The sequence below is a fragment of the Carettochelys insculpta genome, chromosome 26, assembly GCF_033958435.1.
Source record: "Carettochelys insculpta isolate YL-2023 chromosome 26, ASM3395843v1, whole genome shotgun sequence".
Lineage (NCBI taxonomy): Eukaryota > Metazoa > Chordata > Testudines > Carettochelyidae > Carettochelys > Carettochelys insculpta.
Window position 1 is genome coordinate 9707714 of NC_134162.1, and position 12734 is coordinate 9720447.

The 12734-nt window shown below is 44.3% G+C and overlaps 1 protein-coding gene across 4 annotated transcripts in view; it reads left to right on the plus strand.

Annotated features, from left to right (window-relative positions):
- The window catches only part of MDM4 (MDM4 regulator of p53), a 31166-nt gene extending 22899 nt beyond the window's left edge, over positions 1-8267 (plus strand). For all 4 annotated transcript variants that reach the window (XM_074977303.1, XM_074977306.1, XM_074977304.1 and 1 more), the window contains exon 11: positions 1730-8267. In XM_074977303.1, coding sequence (XP_074833404.1) covers positions 1730-2284 — 555 coding nt within the window. In that variant the 3' untranslated portion in view covers positions 2285-8267. The remainder of the gene's footprint in view (positions 1-1729) is intronic.
- The last annotated feature ends 4467 nt before the right edge of the window (positions 8268-12734 follow it).

Genomic DNA, 12734 nt, shown 5'->3' on the forward strand with positions numbered 1-12734 from the left:
TAGCCTGAAGAGTGGTCAGGTATTAAATGGGCCATGGAGATGGAAGGTGCCAGTTGCAGAGCAGTCCCTTCAATCCAGGTTTAGGCAGTTTTGCTGGGAGGTGTGGGAGAGAGTTTGCCTCTGCCAGTGATGAAGCTGGTCACTGACTAGGTGATTCAGGTTGACTGTAACAGAGAATAAAGGCCCCTTACACTTCCAGAATAGCTCTTACCAAGCCAGCACTAAATTAATTAGAATTAAAAAAAGGTTTTTATGGGAGGTGAAAGATATAAATATGAGTGTGTGCGCACACTTTCCTGGGGCCAAGTCTGTTGTGCAGTCTGAAAGGAAATCTGAGTATTATTGGTGAAGGTTCAGAAGTATAAACTAAGCCCCCTGTAGCCAATGAAATAGCCCGATCAGAATTCTATATTCCAATCCATTCCACTGGTTCCTGAGAGCTCAAAGCCAGCTGCTAAACTGCTAATTGCTTCATGGTGGTCCCTCAAATGGAAGGAGAATCTAGTTGTCACTTTAATCCGTTTGAGGTACATATGTGCTCCCTGTCACTGTAGCATCTGCGTGTATTTGTCCTCAATACCCCTCAAAGTTAAGGTAGTGCTGGTACCAGCATGTTGCAGGTGGGAATCTGAGGCAGAGAGAGGTGAAGTGGCTTGTGCAAGGTGACAGAAGGTGTTTGTGGTGGAGCAGGGATTGAACTGGGGTCACCCACAACTGAGTTAACACTTAAATTTCCCCCTTCAGTTTCTGTGCCACATGGAAAAGTATTGTCCCTTTTGACTCTTCTCCTAGAGGCATTCTTCCTAGTATATCTTATCTGACACCAGATCGGTCTTCTGTCATCTGTGTGCTTTTTTTCACCAATCCTAGCAGGCTTTCTTTTGAAGCTTTTGCTGTACACCAGCAGAAATAGATTACACTGCATCTTGCAGAACCAAAAAAAAATTTGAGCACAGTTTTCTAGATCATGCTGACTTGATAAATTGGGTTGTCCCTGGTGTAGGATAGCTGAATTATGGCTGTAAACTTGAACAGCCATTGCTTTTGGTATAGGAGGTAGTCAAGTAAGCCACTATCAATTGTGTAGATCCACTAGATGCTAAATAATTAATAATTCTGAGAAACTTACCTCCCTGAATTGGGTAAAAGTATCTACCCTTGAATTCAGGGTGGGGCACTTAAAATTCAATAAATGGCACAGAATGAGAACTTTATTTTCCTCTTCCTTATGAGTTGGGAGGTGTGAGAAGACAAACTCCTGAGCAGAGAGTATGAATCAGTAGGTGTTATGGGCAAAGTGAAATGCTTCTCAAGCCTAGTTTGCACTGTGTGGTGGATCGATGCAATCCATTGGTTGTTGATTTATCACGTCTACTGTAGATGCAATAATCAGTCTCCGAGCTTGCTCCCATTGACACTGGTACTCCAAAACAAGAATAGTAGCTGGCATCAACAGGAGAGCAGTCACTGTTGACCTTACCCCACAAAAGATGCTACAGGAGGTATATCAGCTTCACTTATACTTTTTGCATAGCTGAAATAGATCAATGGTGCAGGTAACTGTAGAACTTGAGGCTCTTCAAGTTGTCGCTTTCTGTCATGCATCTGCCAGCCTTGACTCAGTGACATGCTACTATTTTTGATGCTGTGTCCCCCATATAAATGAAAGCAGCCTTAGTAAGAATGCCCCGACCCACCATTGATCATGTCCATTCTGTTCATTCTTTAGGACTGCTGGAAATGCACTAAATGCAAGAAGTTTAACTCTCCAGTCAAACGGTACTGTTTCCGCTGCTGGGCCTTACGGAAAGACTGGTACTCGGATTGTCCCAAACTAGCTCATTCTCTCTCTCTGTCCACCATTGATACTATTCAAGACAAAAAGGATGATGAGGGAATTGATGTCCCAGATTGCAGAAGGACCATGTCTGCTCCCGTTTGCCGATCCAAAGACCTGTATCCAGTAGAATGCAAGTCTCTTGTAGACCACGGCAGCTCTATGGAGTCCTTGGGTTTGGAACAAGAATGCAAGGACCAGGAGCCACAGTTGCATTTTAGTGAACACAAAAAGGAGGAAGAAGTAGAATGCCAAGACAGCATCAAAAATGTATTAAATCCTTGCCTTCTATGCCGGAAGAGGCCGCGGGATGGGAATATTATCCATGGAAGGTCTGCTCACCTAGTGGCTTGCTTCAGATGTGCAAAAATGTTGAAGAAAGGTCAATCACCTTGCCCAGTGTGCAAAAAACAGATTCAGAGGGTGATCAGAATCTTCATGGGATAGCGGGGCTACTGCAAGGTGCTTCAGGGATTTAAATAGTAGTGAGTCAGGGGACAGCTGCCACAAGGTTTACGTTTTTAAGGTGCTTCAAGGGAGGCTAACTCTAACTCAGCTAAAGAAGGGTCCCCAAACTGGCTGTGCAAGTTGAGGAACCCCTTTAATGGCATGAAACAATGGTCAGTTTTTAGCGTAGTTTTTAGCATCAGTTTACATTGCCTAGGGCCTGATTGTCTGTCAGTAGCATCTGCCCCAGGTTTTAGAATTTATAAATCCTTTACTTTCTAAGATCTGCAGATGATGATGTCATGTCTTGTTTCGTAACTGATCCCTGCTGAAGTCAGAGGGTTAATAAACAAAATATGTAACTCTGGGAGATGGTGGTGGGGTGGGGGGTTGGGGGGTGTTAATGCTCTGCAATAAGATAAACTCCATGCAGGACTTGCAAGTAGAAAGCACATGGTGGGAGGAGAGTGTATCTGTGTAGACATATGTATGCTGGATTCTCCAAGGATCAGCATTCGTAAGAGTAGCAGTGAATGGGGGTTCCAACACTTGTGATTCTCTGCCGTATTTTGTAAGATAAGGTTGAGAGACTCCCCAAAATCCCTAAAGAAAGACAAACCTCACCAACTTTTAATCAATGTGTAAAAACCACCTTGATAATTTTAGAAGCCAGGCAAGAGCAAGATGTCCATTCTTGCTTTCTCACCAGATGTCTTTAATTTATTGTTCACTTTAGATATAGTTTTGGGGGCTGGTTCCCTAGCAGACCTCAATGCTAATTGACCTCTGCTGTGGATCTGGCCTTAGATTAGGCATGCGCTTGCAGCAGTTGTGCATGTCTATGGGAGCATTCTGGTGTTCATCATTAGCTCCTCACACCTCCAGCTGTTTTAACTGCGTATCTACCTTTTTAATCTCCATTTGAGGAAAGTCTCCATTTAATGTGCTAGAGAGATTTACTAATGTGCAATTTTGAAAAATACTGCCTTTCCTGTTCGTGTACCACCTGACAGCTGGTTTAAGCTAAGGAACTCTGTTGCATGGTGTTAGTCAGATCTGGACCCTCTTCAATTTGATTTAGTTTCTTATATGTTTTAGCGCTTCTGAGAATCCTTCTGTGGCATTCTTATCTATACAGTGCAATAAAGGGTCCATCAGCCGTTAGACCTCAACTAGAATTAATAGTTTTGAACTTGAATTAGAAGAGCGCACATCCTAGAATCTGCCTGGATCTTTCTGCACCCCCATCTGCTGGAAGGAGATCCAGGAGCTGGACATCTGTGACAGTTCCCTCAAGAGTAGCATCCCACATTGTCCCTCGTGGGGGTTGGTCAGAGTTAGCCCATGTGGAGAAGGCAGTGGGGTACTTGTCCTCAAACCTTGGGGATCTGTGGACAAACGGGTCATTCACATTCCACTGGACCCCCGTATTGGAGACTCCCAGTTACAGCCATTTACCTGGGGGACCACTGAGAGTTTCAGTAACTTTCATTGAGAAGGTGGAGAATCTCTGTGCCACCCTTTTCCACTCTCCTCGGGCCGGCCCTATCTCTGTCCTGTTCCCCAGCGTGGACCTCAGCTCATATGCATGTGCCTCTGCAGGGTGTGAGGGGAAGAGAAAATGATATGTAGAACTCTAATCAGGTGTGAAGCATATATATATGGGCCTTTGTGCTTTCCTGACCTGCTGCCATTTCCCTTCTCTCTTGCAGAATTAGTCACCGATGTACCTCACTATTTAGAAGAACTTACTCATCCCCATACCACTTCAAAACACACTCCTTTCAGCATTTTTGTTTCCTACTTAAATAAAAACATATAACATGAAGAGGGCAGACCTCTGGTAGTCCCATTTGGCCCATTTCTGTTTGTCCACCAGAGGATTGCACTCTGCATTATGTTATCCAAGACTTTGCCCAGGCTTGTTTAAAATAGCTCTTGGGTGGACTCTGTCACTTGTGTTTTAAATGCCAAGAAAGGTGCATTCATTTTAGCATTTCTGACATCCCAGTGTTCTTATTTCTACATCCATAGAACACTCAATGTGGGGTTGTGTCTTCTGCTGGGAAGATGATGCTCTCCTCTGAAGAGGTGGATTCTTTGATCTACAGATGTTTTCCCTTTCCAAATATGAAAATCCAAATACCCGCCTTCTGCTGTAAAGGGTCTGTCCAGTGCAGGTTGAGTGGAGGTGTCTACTGCTTGGGCCACATAGACTAGCCTGACTTCAGCATGTGATTTTTGGGGAAGATTTTTGCCTCCCCCTTCTTATCCATCACTGCTAGTCATTGCAGCTTATGCTGTACATCAGTCTTATTGCCCTGAGTTTGAGGGTACACAGTTCAGCTGGCTCTGAAAAGCCTCAGGTGGCTTTCCATAGTCACAGAGAACAGTAGTTTCTTCTGTCTCCATTCCTTTTTGATGTAGGTTTTTTTATCATAGTCTAACTCCATCTCTCTAGTAGTGAACAATGCAGGTACAAGCCACCCACAAGGTTCCTTTGAGCAGCGCCTAGCTGTCTGCTGCTGAAGCAGTTCTGATCTTCAGGCGTTCAGATGGGAAGGAAAGAATGCTCAGTAGTGACTGATCAGTACCCTCTTACCCATGCGGTATGCTGTGGGGGCAGTGGCTCTCCTCTGACTTAATCTTGACCCTGGGAGGGAAAGGATATCTTTTCCATGGTGGTAATCCATGCTTTTCGTCTTTCCCTTTTCATTTGTGGTTTTTTGTTAGAAAGCGCTACTTCATGGTGTAGGCTGACCCAGCCCCAGTACTGGATGTGCTAGCTGACTAGCAGTACATCACTAGCTATAAGTAAGACTAAGCAGAACTGGGAACCATTCATTCCATGCCACTAAATATTTGATACTCTTTCAGATGGTTCTGAAAGCTATTTTTCCTTCCCTTTTCTCCACTCAAATTATTTTTTTTAAAAAAACAGTCTTCACCATATGTACCTAAACCCTTCCTAACAAGCCAGCTGTGCTTTTCATATCTGCAGTGGCAGGTTCGCAAAACCCGACAGCACCAAAATGACGCTTAATTTATTATTTTTGTGTAGACACATTGGGGAGACGGGCGATGTGTGAAATCAGCTATCACTGCCAAAAGTACGCCAAACTTAGTTGTTGTTCTGCAGGTCTATTGACTTGATGATGTTTTACTGTGTGATGATTATTATGCCTATTTTTATTGGCTGTACGTGTACAAATGGGATGAGTTTTGCTTTTAAATCACAAGTTAAGTCGCAGCACACCCAACTGCAGTTTCGCAGTACTGTTTTGTAACCCACAGGCCAGGCCCCCTGCTGGTGTAAATCAGCATAGCGCCAGTGGCAAGTCAGCAAAGTAATTCTGACTTGCACCATTTGGTGTTCTGGCCAAATATCTGAAGCGCAATTGTTGTTTCCTTGCTGAATGGTAATTCAGCTGAAGCTGACATGCCTTAGCCTGCCTTATGGCCAGAATAGATATAGCTGGGTTTCCTTGCAATAGCACAGACTTGGGGAACGGTTGGTGACCAGCTAGCCGCCTGGATGTTAGTGTGCTCAGCCAGGGAGACCTGAAAGGTTGCCTTCTGGATACTGTGAATTTTGTTTTCCCACTTGCCGCTAAAGCAGTGCATTGTGGTAAGTGTTCTGTTTGAATAGTGCAGACCCACTGTGTTACGATGTTGACCAAAAAAACCCCTAAATACACTTTATTGGGTCAGGTGGGGCAAACAGTACCCTTCCTGAAACCCTGTTAAGGTGTGTAGTATATGCAAAGCTTCAGCTACGTGCCTCTATTTTATGGCTTAGTGTGCTAAGGTATCTGAGGGGAAATCCCCCTGTGTCAAAGGAAAGCTGCAATGAGCCTTAGGCAGTTCAGAGATCTATTTTTATTATGTAGCAAATACAAGAGTGGTATTTCAGATGCATCAGCTTCTTTTGTATCCCAGTATAACTATTTCACTTAAGGGTGTGGTCCCTCTTCCCCCCACCCCTGAAATAGTTGTACTGGTGCATTGTCTAGGGCAGATCAAGGTATACCAGTATAAAGGTACCTTAGACAGATGTAGCATATTCCCCTCCCCATAGATACTTACACCAGTGAGATTGTGTCCATGCTAGGAGGATTGTACTGCTATGTAGCAGTATATTTAGAGTGGTACAGCCTTTCTCTATGGACAAGCCCTAATTGAGTCATACCTGCTGTTTTATTAAGTTTTTCCAACGGGAAGTCTGTTCTTAGGCTTTGGTTGCAGAGGCAGAACCCAAAGTACAGTAAAAGTGATGTTATCCAGCCCTGTACCAATCAGAACGCTCTATGACCTGCCATTTCTCATCTTCACTGAAAATCTAGTTTACAGTGCCTTTGGCATGGGGCCAGCAGGCTACGTACCTGGCTCCACGTGGCACCCCAGCAGCAGAGACATAGCCCTGCTGCTCCTATGTGGATGAATGGCCATAGGGGCTCTGTGCTCTGGTTCTACAGATGCCATTGGGTAGAAACCATGGCCAGAAGGAGCTGTGGGGGCAGCACCTGCAGGCAGTGTGCAGAGCCACCTAGCCAAACCTCTGTCTTGGAGCAGCAGGGACATGCCATTGCTTGTGGGGAGTCACCTGACAGATCCAGCAGTTCAAAACCCCTCCTATACCCCAACACCCAGCCCTCCTCCTGCAACCCAAACCCCTCATTCCTAGGCACAACCACAACCCCATGTGGAGCACTCAACTCCCTCCCCTTTCATGCAGGCTGAGCCCCTCATTTCTGACCCCACTCCAAAGCCTGTGTCCCAGGCCAGAGCCTGTACCTTCTCTCACATCCCGTCTGGCATCAGCCCTGAGCCCCCTACCACACGCCGAACTCTTAGCTAACCAGAATATTTGACCGACACCCCCTATTTCCCCAACATGCCAGATGCAGCTTTTACTGACCGACACCCCCTATTTCCCCAACATGCCAGATGCAGCTTTTACTGGAGCTCAGTAACATGCTTAGCTCTTTGGGGCTATAGATCTCAAGGCGCTTTACAAAAGGAAGTCAGCATTTTGCACAGGGGAAGCTATTACAGGCCCCAGAAAGTTCGCTGCCTAAATCCAGACTTGGGTGCTTTAAATCAGTGCTCTGTTTTTTCTGGCACTGCTGCATACCTGGATCTCTTACTGACCTGGATCTCCTACTGATCCATATACCCTTTAAATAGTCAATATTTCTGCAACCTCAACTATTTAGATCAGTGTCCCTTTTTCGAACCCAGGCTGGAAAGCATTGGCCAAGGAGCTGAACACGGGAGAGCAGTACAGCTGTCTGAGGTTCTGTTTCTGAAAAATAATTGGGTAATGTTATGCATGTTAAACTACCATTAATATATTTTAAAAACAAAACTGCTTTGAAAATGATTCCTTCTCTACATCCCAAACCATCATTCAGCTTTCCAGGTGGCAGCTTCCCCTTTCATTCTTCACTGTTGTGTTCAGATCACTTACAAATGATTGGTGACAGTCTTTCCCTCTGATACTTAGTAAAATGCTACAAGAATTAAGGTTCTGTGCAGAGCAGGCCTCCATGCAATACTCTTGTATAATCATCTGAGAAGGTGTTTGAAGATGACTGAAATATGGAGGGTGGAGGGAAGGGTAGCATGAACGTTTTATGCTCTTACATAACAATAAAAAGAGAGCTGCTCTTCCAGAAAAGGTAATTTCTTACTAAATCCCCAAAGCTGCTTTCCCATTTTGTTCTTAAATATATTTTCATTCAATAAAAGTAAAATATCTGATACATACATTCTCTATTTGCAGCATAAGGCTCACTAAAATCTATTGTTTTATATTTGCACTGTTTTACAATGCTTGTGCCCAGCTAAATTAATGATTTGTTTGTTTCCCATGCAAAATGTAATTGAAGTTTGAAATCTCGTAGGAGGGTAACTTAGGGTTTAGTTTTTAATTTGTACTATGTTCTGGCAAAGCTTAAATAAAACCTTTGTACCCAGTAAAGCAACCATGTTTATTTTGCTTTGTATACATGTGCAGTTTAATGGATCACAAAGAAATCCTCAGCAGCTCAACACCTCCTTGTTTTCAGACTTGTAGGAGACTGAATGAGATGATCTTGGAAACAACTGGACTGGACTAGAGTACCATTGATACAGTAAACTCTTTCATATCTGGCATTCTATCGTCCGGAACTTTCAAATAACCAGCATTTTACCCAAAAATAAATTTTAGTTGTTTTCCATAAGTACAGCATAGTGAAAGTAAACACAGATAAATCCAGCAAATGCACTGTAAGTTTACAGTGTACAATACTACTGTTGTTGGTAAATAAAATACTCTGCATACATTTGTTTTTAATATATAATCTTGTTTTTCTTCAGTGTTGTGCATTGCTAGGTATGCCTTTCTATTATCCAGAATATCCAGCAACCACCTCCCAGCGCCGGGGTTGCGGGATATGCGGAATATGAAAGAGTTTACTGTACGACAGAGGTCCTTATGGCTGATTGGGGCAGGAGGTATGGTCTGGATTCACATCTCAAATTGCAAACTTCATTGATACTGTGGGCTTAGACCAGATGAAAAGCTAGTCCTGAGCTGTCTGTGATGGAATGGATTGTAGAGAGTGTTTTGCTGAACCTGAGATGTTGGCAGCACTGTCCCTTTAGAAAAGGGTGGGCATGGAGGAAGCTTAGATATCTGGAAAGAAACATGCTCGTTGATAGAACATGGCAGTGTAAATTTCACGTAATGAGGTATCGAGCTGTTTGCTGAAGGGCACCAGCTATTAAAAGCTATAATATTAGGAAACCTTAGCTTCCAAATTTACAGCAAAGCTGGCTTCTACGAGGTACATGGGCATGCGTGTGTGTGTGTGGGGTACATGCATGGGCATAAGTTGAGTTGTGCAGTCCACTCGATTAGGGTTATTATCTCCTATTCCTGGGGGTGTAACTGAGAAACTCAAGACAGCATTAGCTGTGCTGTGGTTTTAGTAGAGTCACAAAGGGAGCGGGTGGCATCTTTTTGTGACCATTTTCTGCTGGTGAGAGAGAAGAGCTTCCAAGAAGAGCTCTGAGTAGCTCAAAAACTTCTCTCATCAACAGAAGTTGATCTAGTAAGATGTTCTCTTCTCTGTCTCTGCTACCCTGGGACACATGACTGTAATACCACCAGTGTGCTTGCATTGTGACATGACTTGTGGTCGCCTCCCTGCTGTAGTTTGGAGGCATTCAAGAAAAGACTGTCCCTGTTGGAGGACCTTAGTTTAAGGACCAGCAGGCGTCAGGGAAGAGGAAAAGCAAAAGCAAGAGGGACTTCATACACGTTCACTAGTCGCTGGCCCAGGGGCAGATGCAGCTTCATAACAGCAAACTAAATGATCTCTTTAAGAAGAAGCGGGGGTGGAAAGCAACTGGTCATGGGTGAAAGGTTCAGGAATTAAAGAACTGGAGACAGTTTTTTAGTCAGGGCACAAGGATGGGACATGGAAACTTAACCACACCTTCCCCTGCTCTGTCCTCAGTGAAAAAGATCACTTCCTGGGGGATCAGAATAAAGTTCGCTGCCATTTAGTCATTGTCAGGAGCAAGCGCTGCAGTCTTTTTTTCCCCTATGAATGCTTGTTGGTTAACATCTAGGTTATGACAACCAACCATTTCAGATGTGCCACCCAACAGCTGTCAGAAGATAGTAGTTGTGCTCACAAACTAGTGATTTACAGGTGAGTGCCTCTGGCTGTCCATACTCAGTCCATTTTCATGGTCTGCTACCTAATGCAGCTTTATCTGCACTTGGCCAAAAATGTCATAAAGCTGCTTGCAGTATAAAGCAGGCGGTAAAAACCCAAACCTTGTAAGGAACTTTTCTGCCTACCTCAGGGTGCTGATCAATAGGACAACTCCTCACAGCCGCAAGTGGCTTCTGAGCAAGAGAAATGGCAGTTTTACATGACTGGAGAAACATCTCTGTTTTCCTATTTGTCTAGCATTATAGGCAGCTGCACGCACAGGGCGGTTACAAATCAGTGTGCAGAGCTGCCATTGACATTTCTGCATGCAGATTTCAGGCAGTGTGTGATAAAATGGAATAGAGCAGTGTTTTTTGAACTATGTTCCATGGAACACTGGTGTGCCATGAAATACTTGCAGGTGTGCCACAAGCATCTGACACTTTCCATGTCGTACAATGATGGGCTATATTTTCTGTTATTAAACCAGATACAGTGTTACTTCTTCATTGCTACGATACCTGATTAAATTACTTCATTTTGGTTTTGCTGTACATGATGTGCTTTTGTGGTCTGACAACAATTTTTGATGAAAACTTGCATAGGTGTTCTGCGGTCTCAGAGTTTAACAAACACTGGAATAGGACCACCCATAAGTAGAATTACTCTCCTTCTCTGCTGTTGCTTCTGCACTTCCCTTCTTCAGGCAAATCATGCTGGACAACTACTGCTTCTCCTATATACCTGCACTGTGTTCTCTTCCCTGTTTGCTCTCCTCTTGCTGTGAACTATACACTTGTCACCAGTGACTGGCTACTTGTAAACAATACCCCCAGTAGCCCTTACTATTCTTGTTCTCCCTCCATTAGCTTCCCTGACTAGAGGAACTGTGCTGCAGCACTTTATCACTTCTCATACACCTACAGCTGTCCAGCTGTTTAGACCAGGCTTGCCAGAGGCTGGGAGAATCTATTTCAGTGAACCTACATCAGTTTTGTTAGCCATAAGCTCTGTCCTGCTGGTGAGGTTCCCTTCTCTGCACCAGGTTGAACAGCAGCTGCCAACCATGGGGACGCCGTGTGGATGAAACAAACCCTTTTCATGTCAAATGAAGCTAGAAAATTTATTAGCGTAAAATGGAATTTTCACCTTGTTAAGTAGATCCAACCAGTTCCTTTTGCTGTACTCATGTTAGGAGCAGCAGAACTGGCTTTTAATCCTCTTTACAGACAGGACCATCAGACTCTTTTGGGAGAAGTTGTTTATTTGTAGAGCTTTGCCTGTATTAAAAAAAAAACAAAACCCGGTCTCTGCATCTGTAAAAGTGATCAGCCTGCACAGATATAAAGCAGGTATCTGCAAATTTGCTGGATTCTAGTGACAAAATTCATATCTGCAAAAACGAGCCATGGTGTTGCAGGTCTCTAGCTATTTGGTATGTTAGCAAATGAGAGGAGGCATATGGAGCGTGTCAAGCACTGGACTGGGACTTGGGAGACATTGGTTCCTTTCCTGCATCTCCTACTGCTGTGCCTCTCTTGCTTACCCTCCCATCCTTTCTGTCACTCTTGTCTGTTTATAGTGCAAGCTCTTTAGGGAAAGAAACTGTTTCACACTGTATGTGTGTACAGTAACCAGCACAAAGTGTCCCTGAGCACTGTTGGAGCCTCTAATTTAAGACAAATAGTGATTAATAACAATGGCGTAGTGCAGGAAAGCTCACTTAAACTGCTTCAAAGCTGCTTGTAGGTACATTGCAATGGAGCAACTGGCTTTTTTCCAATCAGTGTCTTTGCTCTTTATTTACACTGGTGTAACTGAGGGCAGAGTCTGGCCCGTTGAAATGAAAGCATTGTCTATGCTGGAATATTGCCGAAAAGCCCCATGCTGGCACAATGCATGCACTGCCACCCACTCAGCAATTTGTAAAGCCAGTGAAAGCTGACTTCATCCCCAGAACTGAAGCAGCCCTCGTAAGCTAACAGCAGCTTGTCCTTACAGCCTGCCCCTCAGCTCGCTGAAATGGGCAGCAAAACAGTGTTCCCCATAAACTGGCTCCTTGTGTGGCTGTTCAGGAGCACCCCAATGCCACCCAGCTGATTAGCAGAGCACCCACAGCTAGGTTTGTGTTTCTCCTGGTGGTGCACGTTCACACCTCCCTCAGTGCACAGAACAGCATCTATTCTGCACTTGAATGGAAAAGATTAGCACCAACATTGGTGGCAGAGCTCCCACTGATGTCATGGAGGCCTTTAGCTGCTTTCATCACCTTAATACAGGTCTGTAGATAGGCCAATGCAGTGCAGAGTCTTGGGTCACTAGCAGAGCGTGTTGGCTTTGGGCTGACTGCTGTCTGAGGACAACTGGTCGGGCCAGCATGCCAGGACGACGCGAATTGGGGAGGGGACCGTATTCCATCCCTATTGCTATCTCTACCATCAGCATGGAAGACTCCAGAGGGAAACAGAGGCAAAAAATGGGAAGGAAGAGACTGACCGGGACTCTCCCTAGTGCCAAATTTAGATTTTGTTTTGTTTAAAAAAAAAACAGGAAGACCTCAGTGCAATAGGAAGGTTTGGTTTAATGCTAATTATTACAGTTCTAAGGCTGGGATTGAAATCTTTCCCAATGGTATTTGCAAGCCCAGCACGGAAGTAAGTAAATAAAGGTTGCTCTTATTTATAATTGTGTTTTGCATTGAGCTCAGGCCCCATTGTGCTGGATGCTGCACAGACCCA